This window comes from Taudactylus pleione, unplaced genomic scaffold, assembly GCF_031769625.1.
Source record: "Taudactylus pleione unplaced genomic scaffold, aTauple2 ptg000183l, whole genome shotgun sequence".
Lineage (NCBI taxonomy): Eukaryota > Metazoa > Chordata > Amphibia > Anura > Myobatrachidae > Taudactylus > Taudactylus pleione.
This window is the reverse complement of record NW_028284585.1, coordinates 10,542,397-10,559,395: the sequence shown is the minus strand read 5'-3', so window position 1 is coordinate 10,559,395 and position 16,999 is coordinate 10,542,397. Positions and strand designations below refer to the sequence as shown.

Sequence of the window (16,999 nt, the reverse complement as noted above, 5' to 3'; positions counted from 1 at the left end):
AAAAGCCATAACTGGTAACATAAACGTAAATACCAAAATTAAAAACATTTCACAAGAAAGGAGAGGGAAGTTTTGACCAGAAAGGAATATGAGCCAAGCACAGAAGGAGTGTGGGAAAAGTCGCCATTGCTGTCACCGTTTTCTCGCCCGTTTGGCTGGGTGAGGGTGGGCGCCAGACCGGGTCCGGGATGCCATCGGGCTGGCCTGTCCAGAGGCAGATGTTGTGGCCTCTGGACTAGGCACAGGGCTAGGCACATTTGGAGGATTGGCTGATGTTGTGCCAGAGGTGGAGGATCCGGATGTTCCGGCAGGAAGGGAGGTCGGCTCCACCATGTGCTGGCGAACGAGCTGCTCCAGGGCATCGGCGATGCGGATGTTGGCCCTGGTATTTTCCGCCAGGGCCTGAGCAATGGTCACGTTGGCCGCAGCATTTTGCTCCAGGGCCTCAGCCACCCGTATCAGACTGGCGTCCATCCTCTGCAGAATCTCCGTATGGAAATCCGATTTAAAATTGAGTTCTGTGAGGAGGCCCACTGCCTGCGAGGGGGCACGCCCTGGACTGGCTTCTGCAGGGTCCTCAGCCGGATGTACTGGTTCCTCCCCTGCAGAGCCAGCAGAAATTCTGCGGCCAAGGCTCCCCTCTGGAGCAGACTCATCCGCCTCTGTCTCTGTTAGGAAAAATGCGAAAAGACTCACATTAGAATCTACATATTGGCACAATAGCATTTCAGAGTTGGTGACATCACAAGACTTACCTTGGCCAACATGAGGAGCCGCAAAGTCTGGCATGTCCGTATCCATGTTGGACACGCCAAACACCTCCACAGCCTGCACACACCCCTGTGCCAGCTCTTCTAAGTCTGTCAACTCCAATGACACAGGGGTGGGACCCCCACCTGTCCCCCTTGCATGCCTAGCCCTGTCGGCAAGTTTTTGCTTGAGACGATATTTGAAGTCTGCCCATCTGTGGAATGAAATTGGAACCATTATCCTTTTTTTTACAATGGGGTTTGTTTATAGGATGGGAAAGTGTTTACTTACCGCCGTTTGACATCCCGGGCTAGACGGACATAATCACCCACCCTATTGACAGCAACGGCGACCTCCTCCCACATTCTCCACTTCTGGCTTTGGCTCATATTCCTGGCTGCCTGGGGCAGGATGTCAACGCACTTCTGGATCAAAACCTCCATCTCCTTGCTTGTGAAATGTGGCTGCCTTTTTTTTTTGGCAGCTTTGGCGGGTTGACTGGGGCCAGCAGTCGGGCCAGCAGTCGCTTCCATGTCATCCTCCTCACCTATTTGGGTAAATATGCAGATTTAGCCACTTCACAACTTGCACAATATTATGTTTTAAAAGAATCATTGAGACAAAATGCATGAAGGCCTTACCGCCGGAATTTTGGCCATTGTTTCCCTGGTCTGAAGCCATGTCTCTGCTTCCAGAATGAAATCAAATTAAATGTGATTTCGTGACGTATTTATACATGCGTCCTTAGTTTGCGGCCGCATCATTGATTGTGCGTCCCTATGATTCATCCTTAATTTGTGCGGGAAAATAAACACTATTTATGGCTTGGTGTGTGTGGAGTCGAGGTAGCGTTGTTGGATTGTTGGCGGTTAAGTTGGTTGGATTTGGTTGTTTGCGGTTGGAGGATTTGGCGGTGTTTGTATTTTTTTTGGTTTGCTACAGTTGTTTTGGTTTTCCGTTCGCATTTTTTTGGTTTATTTTTTGCCATCGTTTCCTGATTTGGTAAGTTTTGTGCAGTCTAATTTGTGGCCAATTGGTGTCTACTTCTGGTTTTTTGTTTTATATTTTTTTTTTAACACTAATTTCATCTATTTTAGTTTGTTTTGGCTTTCGGACCCAAAGACCTTTTTGAGGGAAATCTTATATATTCGATTTTGGTAAGTCCATTATTTTTCTTGCATTTGCGAACTAATTAACGCATTTTTGACTGTTGGTGTAGTGACTTGCATTTGCGAAATAATTAACGCATTTTTGACTGTTGGTGTAGTGACTTGCATTTGCGAAATAATTAACGCATTTTTGACTGTTGGTGTAGTGACTTGCATTTGCGAACTAATTAACGCATTTTTGACTGTTGGTGTAGTGACTTGCATTTGCGAAATAATTAACGCATTTTTGACTGTTGGTGTAGTGACTTGCATTTGCGAAATAATTAACGCATTTTTCGAGGCTTATTCATCATGTAAACCAGTTTTGCTTTTCCCTTTTCCATTTTTGGGGTCCATTTGACCCCTATTTGACGTACGGTGTGCAATGTCGTTTTCATCGATGGCCAAATGTGTGTTTCGCCTATTTTATGTGTTGGCTTGCACCAATTTGACAAACATAAAATCACACTCTAAATTTTTGATGTCTCATTTTTGGCTTTTTTACAGTTTATACGTATCATGACAATACCCCGGCATGTAAGCAGCTATGGATGGTATCATAAAGCTAAGTTGTTTTATGTTACTTTTGGGGTGGCTCAAAAGCCTTACATTGTAAACTTTGAATTTCAGGTAGATCTGGGGCGAATTGTTCTGGCCCTGCTCCCGGAAGACGACCAACCTCAAACTCGTCCCAGGCGTAGGCATCGTAGGCATGCAAGGCCCCAGATATTTCGAACACGTGTCACCCTTTTTGGAATGCCCGATGATGAGGTTTTAAAACGCTACCGTCTACCTCCCAAAATCATCATAGACACTCTCTCATTAATAGAAAGTGATCTTGAGCGGCAAATTGACAGTCCAACAGCAATACCACCACTGACGCAATTTATGGCGGTGTTACATTTCTGTGCCTCAGGATCGTTTCAAACAACGGTGGGAATAGTGGCGGGCATCTCCCAATCCTCCTTTTCCCGGATCCTGAGGGCAGTGATGGAGGCACTTTTCAAGCACCTCCATCATTTTATTAAAATGCCTTTGGATATGGGTGCCCTTAGTGTGGCCAAGGCCAATTTTTACCAAATAGCTGGCTTCCCACACATCATAGGGGTTGTGGATGGTACTCACATACCACTTCAGCCTCCAGCACGGCTGGAGGCAATATTTAGAAACCGTAAACACTATCACTCCCTGAATGTAATGGTGGTATGTGATGCCTCCCTCCAGATCCTGTCCCTGAATGCTAAATTACCAGGAAGTGCTCATGACTCCTTCGTCATCCGGCAATCAGGGATATGGCAGAAATTAACCAACCTACAAGCTGGTGATGCGTGGCTTCTGGGTAAGTGGAGACCTTTAGTACATAACAATGTTAAGCTTGATACACAGTGTTCCTGATGTTGTCTATTTTTTTTCACAGGAGACAGTGGATACCCTTGCATGTCCTGGCTGCTCACTCCTTATTTGGCTCCCACACCAGGGCCACAAAGTGCGTATAATTCCGCACTTACAGCCACCAGGCAAGTGGTGGAGCGCTGTATCGGCCTTTTAAAAGGCCGATTCGGATGCCTCCACCGCTCTGGTGGCGAGCTCATGTATGTGCCGGATATGGTGTCTAAAATTGTGGTCCTGTGTGGGATATTTCACAACATTGCCATAAGGAGTGGTGGCCCAATGCAGCCAGAGGATGCCTTACCTGAGGATGGCCCCCCCGAGGTTGGTCGGAGGTCAGTATGTGGGGGGGCCATACGCGATGATGTGGTGGCCAGATTTTTTAGGTAAGTTGTAACAAAACTACAGTGTTTATACCTAATGTGTTTGTGTTTGTTTGCGAACATCTAATTTTGTGTTTTTTTTCTCACCATCTTCTGTTTGTTCACATAATCTTTGGCACTCCAACGCTCACTACTTCCTGCTACCCTTACCAAACCTGGATCTGGTCCTTTTGGGCATATATTCTGGAACCCATATCGCAACGCCATGTTTGTGGAATCATGTTGGCATGGTCCTTCGTCAACCAGTTCTTGATTTTTTGTTTTGATTTAATTATTTCTTGGTATGTGTTGTATTTGAATTTATCACTGTGTTCTTTTTTTGGGAGTGACCACTTTGTTTTCTCTGTTATGTTGTGAATAAATGTTTGGAGAGTGAAATGGTCTTCCTTTTTTGGGACGTTAACAGCAAGTGTAACCAGGTTAACACAAGTTACATTTGACTAAGGGGTAATCCAGTACTGACGCCAGTTGAGCTAAACTGAAATATGTTTTCAGCTTCCCAACCCACACCAAAAGGAAGCCTGGCCCAACCTTGGGATTTGTAAGATTGGCCTAAGCAGCTTGCGCACCAACTAGGAACCTGTAAAATGTAGAAATATGTAATTGACACTACACCCAAAAAGGGAAATGACATTGTTACTGTTATGTGTTTCTTGTGTCTGTTTGACATACAAAGACAAAACACAATCTAACTTTTAAAAAAGGGAAATCCTTGCAGGAACAGTCTACTTATGTCATGCTAAACTATCTTGGTTTTGGATTTAAAAAATGAGCCAGAACGTATATTTGTCTGAATAAATTTATTTTGAAAAGTTAACAAAAATAAAAAAACTACTGGCGAAGGAGGCCAGACAGCCGGTCGAGGGCCACCAGAATGCCAATTACATGTTGGCGCATCTGGCCAACACAATCCGCCACCTCTTGCCGACGCCTCTGTTCCCCTGTGGGTGAGAAAAGTGTGTGGGTTAATACAACAATAGGGAATCCACATTAAAAAAACAAAAACACAACGAAATCACTCCTAAACCTAAAAAAAAAAAAAAAAAGGGGGTGCTGGCAAAAATACAAGGCCTATGTACAAATTCCCACAGGTGTGATATGTGTATGTTGAAATCACCAGGAAGAGGTAAAGGCAAACTGCAAAATCACCAAAAGTCAAGCCACAAAAACACGAAGAAAGGCACGACACATGATTACATACAAACAGTTTGTGCTTTAAAAAAAAACAAAATAAAAACATACCGGGAGCCAAAACGGGAGCTCCGGAAATGCCTCCATGATCCTCCTCGGAGGATCCGTCATTCCCCAAAGAATGGGGAGGAGTTATGATGGACTCCGGGGAGGGGGTAATTGGAAGAGGGGTGGGTGGAGGAGAGGGGGAAGTGGGACGGAGGGGAAGGAGGCCCGACATTTCCGGGAGAGGGTCTGGGAAGGATGGGGAGGAGTGGGGAATAGGGGAAAGATTTGGGGTGGAGTGTTGGCTGGGGGTTGGGGATAGTGGCCGGGAACGCCGTCTGGACGGACGGTGACGGCGGAGTCTTGGCTGTCCCCCTAAAATATGTCAAAGAAATTGCGGTTAGTTTATGGACAAATCCGGGGACCAAAACTAAAAAAAAAAAACAACCCAAAAAATAAGCCAAATAGGAGTAGAATGAATAAATCAGAAATAGAGGGAAAACATGCACACGCAGATATGAGTACAAATAATAAATAGGACAGACAGGAAAACATGCACACGCAGATATGAGTACAAATAATAAATAGGACAGACAGGAAAACATGCACACGCAGATATGAGTACAAATAATAAATAGGACAGACAGGAAAACATGCACACGCAGTTTGCCACACAAACATTAAAACCACAATACATAATACTTACTTTCCAGGATCTGCATGCGAAAGCATGCCAGCAAGCGGGGCGTTCGCCATTGCAGGTCGGACCACCTGCGCTCCAGCTGCCCGATGTTGCGGCGTGAGCCGAAGGACCGCAGGCGGGACCGTGCCTCCGCATACGCGGAGCGCTTCTGCCGGTTGGTGATGGGTTGAGGTTGGCTGGTGATCCGGCGATCCATGACCTCCGTAAGCACCAGCAGCTCGCGCCTGGTGAATGCGGAGGCTCTCATGATGGCAATGGTGTTTTTCTTAAAAATCATTTTTGATAAAGTGTGTAAAAATTTTCTGATTGGCTAATGTATTTTGGAAATTAACAGGAGCAATTTTATTGGTTAGTGTATGAGTCATGTGTTCGACAGGGCCAGAAATCTCTGGAGAGTTATGATAGGCTTGATGCAGTGACATGCGTAAGCAAATTTAAATAAAGAAATGAACCCAGGGAAATATGCGGGGATCCACAGCAATAGAACAATTGTTTAATTGTGGTTCACATGTTTTTTGAACAATAAAAGCGAATGTTTCATCCGTACGTATTCTGCGGGTAAACACAAACACGGACAAGAGTAAAGTTTCTTGCATTGTGTTGAAAAAAAAAAAACAATTAAGCTAATTGATACATTGATTGGCATGATACGATTGATGGAGGTAGGCAGAATAAAGGAGCAGGTAATCGACATCTGACAAGGCCACTTCCTGTTTATACTTGTGCGTGCGTTCCTTTCAAGCCATTTCGGGGATGTACGCTCGCTATTTCGTACGCTCGTTAGTTAGAGGAGGGGTCGTCAGAGTTTAGGGAGGAATTTTAGATGCGAACGAAAATACGAGCGAGCCATTGAATTTAAATATTTTTGTACGTACGCCTAACGTACGTGCGCCCGCTTGCGAGTGGGTCTGAATGAGGGCCTAGGTCTCCTAAGTGGCCTAGGACTAGCCTCCTAGGAGTGGGCAATAAGTGTCCCTCCAGCTGTTGTTGAACTACACATCCCAGCATGCCTTGCAACAGTTATAGCATGGCCAAAGAGCAAAACGGTGACAGGGCATGCTGGGATGTGTAGTTTTACAACAGCTGAGGGGGCGCTTATGGCTAACTGCCCAAAGAAAAATTATTTATTTAAATATTTATTTATTTATATAGTGCATACATATACTGCAGCACTTTATGGAGAATATTTGACCATTCACATAAATCCCTGCCCCAGTGGAGTTACATATACTCTAGGGTTGTTATTTTTTTTTTGTTAGAATCCAATTAACCTGCCAGTATTTTTTTGGGGGGGGATTTTGGGAACAAACCAGAGCACCCAGAGAAACCCCACATAGATACAGTGAGGACATACAAACTCCACACAATTAGGGCCTTGGTGAGAATTGAACACTAGCCCTCAGTGGTGTAAGGCAGTAAAGCTAACCATTATGCCAACAGTAGAAATGGTCTTACATTTTCCTGCGTCGTTACCAAGGTAAGCAAATGGGAAGCGTTTGTATATGTATTTTACTAATGACCTCTACTGCTCAAGGCCTTCCCAAACTCCAGTGTCTTTCTGCTTGACACAGTAACTTATAGCCTCTTCCGGGCAATGGTAATGTCTTCTCCCAAGAGGTCTTCTACTATTGCACACAGCAACTCTTCTTTGATTTGCATCAACTCCCGTCTTCTTGCTGCTTCTTCCCACCGGTGCCCTTCTTCTTTCCTCAAGGTGTCTTCTTTCTTTGGTAGCTCTTCTCTTTTCCCTCAAAGATGGACTCCCTGTGAACTGCTTTCTATTGGTAACTGCTGTGAGGGGGCATGGTGGGCAATGCCAAAATACAAATGGCTGGCAGAGTGCTCTAGTTTGCTTGCTGTTCTGGCCTCTCATTAGCCATTTTCAGCTAGTCACTGCTCCAGGTTGGTTCTTTACCACTGGACATAGCAACTTTTTGTTTCTTCAGAACACTGTTTCCACCCCTGGACCTACTCAAGAAGTGATAGGCATTCCTCCTGGGAATGCTTTTTTGCAGGTTGGCTCCAGAGGCCAGGCACCATATTAACACTCCATAGCAACCCCAACCCCAGCTCATCTAATGCTATGTCCAAATCTGAAAAAGCACTACTTACCAATTGTCTAAGGATTCTAAGAAATAGTAATGATGAAACTGTGGTTCTGTGCATCTTGACTTGACATTTGCAAACCGAGAGCTCTGAAACAAGATTAAGAGGTGCAGAGGAGGGGTGCTGTAATAGAGCACTTTCATTTGCACTTTCTTGCTGCTTTACCTCGTAAAAATAATAATTTCAAACACGTATGTTATATAATAAAGACAGTCCAAATATCCCTCAATTCATAATTATCCTGTACTTGCATAATTTTATGCACAGGTTACACTACCAAATGAATACAGTAATTGGGAACCATTTTAAAATTTAAATCAATATCTGTAGGTAGAAGTACATCATTGACTGGCATTAAGAAGCACAAATGTAGTCTTTAGTTACTGCATTACAGCAGAAAAGCTCATCAGTCTACTGTCGTGACAGTTATGTATTCCTCGAAGCATTGTGTTCTTCCTGTACACTGAGCGAGATAAGGTTCCTGGACTCTCTGAATGCTTTGTCTGCACATGTCGGTTGAAATATTTCCTGAAATCAAGGTAGAAGTGGAGGATGACTTTTACAGTATACACATACTGTAAGTGTGATCAATCAGTAGCTGGACACAGTAGGTCAACCACAATGATATTAGGGGGTTGCTAGTAAAAGCACTGCCCTTTTAGATGTCGGACATAAACACAAGCAGAAGTTTAGGGTTTTACAACCCGACACTTCGTACCCCTAGGAATCTTTGCAGATACAGAGGTGTACGCAATGCAGATGTTTGCACAGTTGAGCGATCATTTGCTACTCCGCAAATCCCAATGGTGCATGTGTGTACACTGTTGCATATGAAATTGCAGGCATTAGGAACTGCGAGGCAAAGCCATGAGCGTTCCTGCGTGGTGACTGGGAGGTCGCCTGAAATTAATGCAAGAAGGACTTCTCATGGGCAGGATTTGGGAGTGTTGCAGGCCTGTCTATGCAAACGATTACATTCTCAGACACATTACCACAACCACAGAGGTTATATTTACTCAGGGTTGAGAAGGAGACACTGCATCTGCCATTGGCTGGTGCAAGTGTCAATGGTAAACATGATGGTGCACTGATGGTGTAATGTTCAGAACCACCTGTGGAATTACACCATCCATGGACATTGAGTGGGCATCCCAGGGCTTGCACTGTCTGGCGCAGGCCAGTACACAAGGGGACGGCTAAAACTAGCATTTGCATATTATCTCCACTGCGACTCTGCAAAAAGTTGCAATTGTGGCTGTAATAGCGTGCATCTCTAAGTCAGACCCAACATGAGAAGACATTGGGAATACTAAGTCACTAACCCACTATGTCAGATGGGTCATGTAAGCGTATTAGAACAAAACCAGGACACTGCACTGCACAACCAATGTACTTTATAATTGAGATCCTGTATATCTCTACTTATAAAATATATTCCTTGTCCCTGATTAAATTCAAATATGTACATGATGTGCATACAGTCTTCATGCCAGAGACACACAAACATGATTTCTTATATATTTCATTTGCTGTATTTATATAATTTAGTATGAAATGTTATTCGTTTGTGACATCTTTATTTTAAACAATATAGCTTTGATCAGCCCCACAGATACACTCCCTCCAACTGCAATCTTTTCCCTGCTAACACTCTCCTCCCATGTGATACTTTAATGACACAGGGCCTGATTCAATACGGACGCAACTGCGAATGCAATAGCGATTATGCACGCAGTTCAATTGTGATAGTATGCTAATCCATTGTAATTGCAATGCCGTCGCAGCACTACACAAGGACGCCCACTTTACCTTACACACATTCGTAATGTTTAGCAAGACCTCGAAAACATCGGTACACTCGAGTACCATCGCAGCCTCACACACACTTGCACAAGCCCTGACCTTACTCAGAAATTGCTAACTTCATCGCACGCTATCAGGCCTCAGGCTGAGTTGGCCCCTGCAACAGATTTCAAACGCACGCCTGCGTTCGGCCGACCACCCCCCATTACCACCCACAAACGGCACTTCCTGTCAATCACTCTGTGTTGGGTCTGCGTAGTCACTGCGATTGCAGTCCCGATCGCGATAACTAGTTCGCGCACACGCACTGCAGTGCGTACGCATGCGTAGTACCCATACAATCGTCTGATTGCGTGCACATAAGCAACTGCGCTCCTTGCTGAATCAGACCCAAGGTCCTCCTCCCCCCCCCCCCCCCCCAAACCACTAAACTAAGCTCACACTTTATATCACTTCATAGCTTCATGGTACTATACACTTACACTGCCTGGTGATGCTTATATAATGTGATTTACATGGTAACGTTAGTACAGATCTCCGGTACTGCTCAGTCCTATTGTGCCGTTAAGTTACAGTGGACACAATAGCAAACTTTGTAGTTGCTGGAGTGATTCAGGATCATTGATTGAGCATCACTGTAATATCGCTAGTGGTCCTGTGAGAACAATTAAAGCAGATATGTATTTCAGTCCATATTTATAAAGAGAACTGATGCTTTGGTTTGCTGTACACATCAGTTTTAAAATAATCTAGAACAGATTAAAGAGAACAGCAATAGTTTGCTTTGATTGTTTGGCAGTAATACAACTTTATTGTATCCATAAAATTTATCTTGAAATGTTTAAAAAAAAATAATGCATACTATATTTTGTACAGGTCACTGTGAATTGTCTCACCTACTAATATACTCAGGTTGCAACCCAAAGCAGACAGACAACTTTGGTCAGGTAAGGCCACATTTGAAAGTATTATGGTAAAGATAACTATGATGTAACACAGCTTAATTGCTAAAAGCGACTGTAAAGTTTTGAAATACACAAATAGTTTAATAATGCATGTGTGGCATTCTTTTATACATGTGTATTCTGTGTATATAGTGCACTCATGGTTAGTAGACAATAATCTGCCCGACCTACGAAAATAATAGAGGACCTGATTCAGACCCACTCACTAGATGCGGCCACTCGCTCCCAGCATATGGAAATTCAGCTAAGTGACGTCAAGGCAGCCCCTCGCACGGCAAGGCATAAGCACGCCCACTATGTATTGGTGAGCAATCTCTTTGGGTTTACAGATGCCCACCAGCCCGTCTTTAGCCGCCCACTAGCGTACGTTATCTCCAGGAAGTATATACAACCATCGGTACACCGGGTTCCATCGGATCTGACCGCACCGCTTGCTGTTGACTGTATCCTACCGCAAGCACTGCAAGCACTTCAGTGTATTATTCAAGCAGGTGACGTGTAAATGAAGCTGCCTGTTAATTATGCACGCCCCAGTAACGGCGTGAAAATACTCTGGCACGCCTGCATCCGCAACGCCACTCCCCCGTTACTACTGGCCTACCCCTGTTACCACCCACAAACAGCCTCTCCTGTTACTCAAACCACTGGGCTGTCTTTCTAGGGCGAGCGAGCACATTCCGATCGCTCATACTAGTTTGCGCACGCACACTGCGAACTACACGCATGCGCACACGCATGCGCACATTAGAGAACATCGTCTGCAACGAGCGGCCACTTGCTAATGAGCGGGTCTGAATGAGCTCCAGACTCCACTGTAGGCGGCACAGGTATAAAATTCAAGAACAGCGCATACATCGGTAAAAAAGGATATTTATCATTGAGGCTCAATCTGCCTAATCCTGCTAATAGTGCAGTAGTAGTATTCATCACATAACGCGACTGCCCAATGACAGCCGTCTCGGTGCTACAGAAGCACTTTCTTCAAGAGCAGTCACATTGGGCTCTATTTATTAACATTATTTTTACTAAAATAAAGTGAAAAGGGGTGTTTCCACACCCTTTTCACATTATTTTAGTTTCACCTGTAGTTACTATAGGGCAATTGGAGTAGAATTAGTAAAATTCTACTCCAACCCCCAGTATCACTTATTTTTAGTAAAGCAGATCGCATTTCCCATAATTGTAATGGGAAATGTGATCCGACCTAAGTTACTAAAAATAAATTGTAAAAAAATACCGGGGGAAGCCCTGTGATAATAACGCCACCTGGAGGTGGCGTTATCCAGGGTCTCCCCCGGTTACTGGGCTCCCACTCTGCTCTAGCGGGAGCCGGTACCAGTAATCAGCTATGTGGTCTAAGCAGACCGCAAGCTGATTGCTGTAAAAGAAAAGAAAAAAAAAATTTAACATTTTTTTTTTTTCCTTACCTGAATCCAGGGACCGGTGATCGGGCCTCCGGTAATGGCTCCTCTCCGGTCAGCTGGTCTCCCATAGCACACTGGGGCCCGGTCAACAGGTGATCGGGCCCCAGTGCAGTATGGGAGATCACCTGATCGGGAAGCCCGGAGAAGATCACCGGAGGCCAGGAGGATGGAGGTAAGTGTAATGAAGGCGGGGGGGAGGGGGGGTCGCGGGGGTCCGCGATCACGGGGGCGGGGCTTAGCGCCGGGGGTGGGGCTTAGTGTCGTGGGGGGGTAGTAGCGATGTTCGGTCGGCGCATGCGCGGGCTCTTAGTCGCGGTATTTTTTCTGAAAATAGCGCGACTAGAGTGCGGATGGGATCCGCAGGGACAGAGCTTTATCGCAAGCTCTGTCCCTGCAAGGGATTTATAGTAAATCCCTGTGATATTGCCTGAATTCGCAATGCGAATTCACTCGGTAATATCACAATACAATCCGCATTCAATATGCGGATTGTAGTAAATAGAGCCCATTATGTGATGAATACTGCTGCTGCACTATTAGCAGGATTGGGCAGATTGAGCCTCAATGATAAGTATCCTATTTTACTGATTTATGTTTCAATACATTTTTCTACTGTTCTTGAAAAAAAAAACCTTGATTGCGGCCAGTCACTAGTATTTTTAATGGATTGCAACATGTCCTAATGTCTTTGACCGTGCAAAGGTGATATTGCTGAAAAAATTGTTGTGTGTGAAGTTTGCTACTTGCAACTATTATGTAGGTTGTCCTTGTGCCACCAATACAGCTATGAGCCGTGGAGGCATGGACTCCACAAGACCCCTGAAGGTGTCCACTGGTATCTGGGTTTTACAACACGACACTTAAAGAAAAGAAACCCCTAGATCTCAATCCAATTGAGAATCTGTGGCATGATTTGTAAATTGCAGTCCACAAACGTCATCCAACCAACCGAAAACAACCTGGAACAACCTTATGCTAATGTGAATTTACGTAGGGTTAATGTGAAGACCCATGCTGCTTCAAGCAGGAAGCCGCACCCCCCACTGTTTTTCCATTCACAATGGCATCATTAGTATCGGAACTTGCACCTGCCCCATGCTGGGTGCAAGAAATCCGTCTGACACAGGGTTCCCTTCTTTGTACGCACGACTCAGAGTAGCACGGAACTCTGGCTACATGCAGGGCCGGTTCTATAGTTTGCGGAGCTCAGGGCAAGAGTCTCCTTTGGCGCCCTTAGCAAGGTGTGACCTGATTGGGGTTGTGGACATGGGTGACAAAAACACCCCCAAAGAAAGCGCTGCACGGTGCTGCTTTGTTTGCTGGGGGGGCGGCCATTTGCCAGGTTTGGAGGCGTTTGCCTAAGTCTTAAGGCAGATGGGCACTCCCAGAATGCAAAGTGCGATGACGTCACGCCTGGCAGTAGCATTTTGGGAGACTGGAACTCACAGTGGTATGGCGCCACATCGATTTGTAAATATGGTGCTGCGGCCGCCACATCTTATATATGGTAGCGGGCAAGAGCGGACGGGCACCGTCAGATTAAATAGCACTGCAGCCACACCCTCAGGCAGCAGCGCGCCGGGCGATAGCCCTGCTTGCCCGCCCATAGGACCACCACTGCTACATGCCCACAACACTCCTTTGACAATCTCACAGATCGCATTGTCAGCACCCATTTGCCGCTTCGAAATGCCCATTTTACACCAAGTGTGATCCAGCAAAGTTCCGTCCAACACAGAACCGGACAAAAATGTGTAAATTCGCTTCTGTGCATACACTACATGCTAATACTCACTATTTATGTCCGTACAAAGAGATCTGCGCCACTCAGAATCAGCCCCACAATGTACTTGTATGGATTCATACACAGGGGAAGGGCCAGTAACAGCAATGTAAATACTTGCAGAGTCACCTCTGTACCTGTATAAGATCCCATTGGGATACTGGCCCTCATTCAGAGGCGGTCGTAAGCGGTCGCTCGGTCGTACGCCTAACGATCGAGAATCCGGAAAAAAAAACAATCGCACGGCCGGGCGATCGCAACCAAAGTGATGCCCATACATGAACAAAGCACCTCCTCTAGCTAATGAGTGATAGCAGTTAGCGATCGAGCCGATCGTCAGTCGTTGTCAGTAGCTGTGTTTTAATTTTCTTCTGATGGTTGCGGCCGCTTGTGTTGTATGCAAATTACTCCAAAAATGAACAAAAAAACGCATAGAATAAGCCATCCCCATGAAATGTATTTATTCTTATTATTCTCTAATGCAAACGCAACTGAATCAATTACAAGCCAATTAGCAGTGTTATTAGCAACAACAAACGATTATTAGCTGCCTGCATTGTGTGGCACAAAATAGAAACATCAAACATAATATCAGTCGCATTTGATGTATCGATTGTACTCTGGGGCTTGAGAGAGCACATACCCAACCTCAAGCTGTACAATCAGCCAGGCCTCTAACCTGCTCGCAGAGTGACGTTTTACTACTTCCGGCCTTCTATGTCGGTCGTAGCAGGTAATTTATGTACGCCCCTGAAACGCCCTGAAAACGGTGAGGAACGCCTGCGTTTTTTGACCACCACCCCCGTCACCACCCACAAACGGCCTTTCATGTCAATCAACTCTCGGAAGCCACTACCTGCTCGTAAGCCATACGATCAACTAACCGTACGCATGTGTGGTTTGGAAGCATCAGATGCGTACGACCGAGCGGCCGCTTACGACCGACTCTGAATGAGGTCCACTGTCCTAAAGAGGTGAGAAAAGTTTAAAGCTGGGTACATACTAAACTAGGGGTGAGCGGGTTCGGATTTCTGAAATCCGAACCCCCCCGAGCCCCCCCGATCCGAGTCCGATCCGAGTCAGGCTCGACTTTTCCCGCCTGACTCGGATCTGAAATCGAGGCAAAACGTCATCATCCCGCCTTCCGAGTCTCGCGGGTTTTGGATCCTATATAAGGTACCCGCGTCGGCGCCATTTTCTCACTCGGCTGTGGACAGTGAAGAGGGAGGGTGGGAGTTAGGGCTGTGTAGTGTAGTGTAGTGTAGTGCTGCTGTTGTCCACTACTTCAAAGTCCATAGGGGCTGGCTGTGTTGTGCTGCTGTTGTTAATAGGGGCTGTGTCCACTACTTCAAAGTCCATAGGGGCTGGCTGGACTGTGTTGTGCAGTCAGTTCTCCATAGGGGCTGTGTCCACTCCAAAGTCCTGTGCAGTGTCCCAGTCCTAAAGGAGTGCTGTAGTGTTGTCCAGGGGGTGCTCTGTCCATCAGGGGTGCTCCCCCCAAGTGCTAAAAAAATAATATATTTTCTGTGTTTGTGAATTGTGTGCGCAGTAGCCGCACGTGCATCAACAAAGTAGTGCCAAGCGTGCGCCTGTGTCATAAGTAAAGGGCCGGCTGGCTTGACCGTTAAAGGGTGCTGTAACCCCCGAAAGTACACTCCAGTCCAAACCAAAAAAAAATTATTTTCTGTGTTTGTGAATTGTGTGCGCAGTAGCCGCACGTGCATCAACAAAGTAGTGCCAAGCGTGCGCCTGTGTCATAAGTAAAGGGCCGGCTGGCTTGACTGTTAAGGGTGCTGTAACCCCCGAAAGTACACTCCAGTCCAAACCAAAAAAAAAATTATTTTCTGTGTTTGTGAATTGTGTGCGCAGTAGCCGCACGTGCATCAACAAAGTAGTGCCAAGCGTGCGCCTGTGTCATAAGTAAAGGGCCGGCTGGCTTGACCGTTAAGGGTGCTGTAACCCCCGAAAGTACACTCCAGTCCAAACCAAAAAAAAAATTATTTTCTGTGTTTGTGAATTGTGTGCGCAGTAGCCGCACGTGCATCAACAAAGTAGTGCCAAGCGTGCACCTGTGTCATAAGTAAAGGGCCGGCTGGCTTGACCGTTAAGGGTGCTGTAACCCCCGAAAGTACACTCCAGTCCAAACCAAAAAAAAAATTATTTTCTGTGTTTGTGAATTGTGTGCGCAGTAGCCGCACGTGCATCAACAAAGTAGTGCCAAGCGTGCGCCTGTGTCATAAATAAAGGGCCGGCTGGCTGGACCGTTAAAGGGTGCTGTAACCCCCGAAAGTACACTCCAGTCCAAACCAAAAAAAAATTATTTTCTGTGTTTGTGAATTGTGTGCGCAGTAGCCGCACGTGCATCAACAAAGTAGTGCCAAGCGTGCGCCTGTGTCATAAGTAAAGGGCCGGCTGGCTTGACCGTTAAAGGGTGCTGTAACCCCCGAAAGTACACTCCAGTCCAAACCAAAAAAAAAATTATTTTCTGTGTTTGTGAATTGTGTGCGCAGTAGCCGCACGTGCATCAACAAAGTAGTGCCAAGCGTGCGCCTGTGTCATAAGTAAAGGGCCGGCTGGCTTGACCATTAAAGGGTGCTGTAACCCCCAAAGTACACTCCAGTCCAAACCAAAAAAAAAATTATTTTCTGTGTTTGTGAATTGTGTGCGCAGTAGCCGCACGTGCATCAACAAAGTAGTGCCAAGCGTGCGCCTGTGTCATAAGTAAAGGGCCGGCTGGCTTGACCGTTAAAGGGTGCTGTAACCCCCGAAAGTACACTCCAGTCCAAACCAAAAAAAAATTATTTTCTGTGTTTGTGAATTGTGTGCGCAGTAGCCGCACGTGCATCAACAAAGTAGTGCCAAGCGTGCGCCTGTGTCATAAGTAAAGGGCCGGCTGGCTTGACCGTTAAAGGGTGCTGTAACCCCCGAAAGTACACTCCAGTCCAAACCAAAAAAAAATTATTTTCTGTGTTTGTGAATTGTGTGCGCAGTAGCCGCACGTGCATCAACAAAGTAGTGCCAAGCGTGCGCCTGTGTCATAAGTAAAGGGCCGGCTGGCTTGACCGTTAAAGGGTGCTGTAACCCCCGAAAGTACACTCCAGTCCAAACCCAAAAAAAATTATTTTCTGTGTTTGTGAATTGTGTGCGCAGTAGCCGCACGTGCATCAACAAAGTAGTGCCAAGCGTGCGCCTGTGTCATAAGTAAAGGGCCGGCTGGCTTGACCGTTAAAGGGTGCTGTAACCCCCTAAGTACACTCCAGTCCAAACCAAAAAAAAAATTATTTTCTGTGTTTGTGAATTGTGTGCGCAGTAGCCGCACGTGCATCAACAAAGTAGTGCCAAGCGTGCGCCTGTGTCATAAGTAAAGGG

The 16,999-nt window shown here is 45.8% G+C and overlaps 1 protein-coding gene across 1 annotated transcript in view; it reads left to right on the top strand.

The window, feature by feature from the left end:
- LOC148519782 (uncharacterized) overlaps positions 1 to 16,999 on the top strand; it is a 75,268-nt gene that overhangs the window by 20,464 nt on the left and 37,805 nt on the right. Inside the window, exon 3 of the mRNA XM_088476128.1 lies at positions 10,335 to 10,405. Coding sequence (XP_088332254.1) covers positions 10,335 to 10,405 — 71 coding nt within the window. The remainder of the gene's footprint in view (positions 1 to 10,334; positions 10,406 to 16,999) is intronic.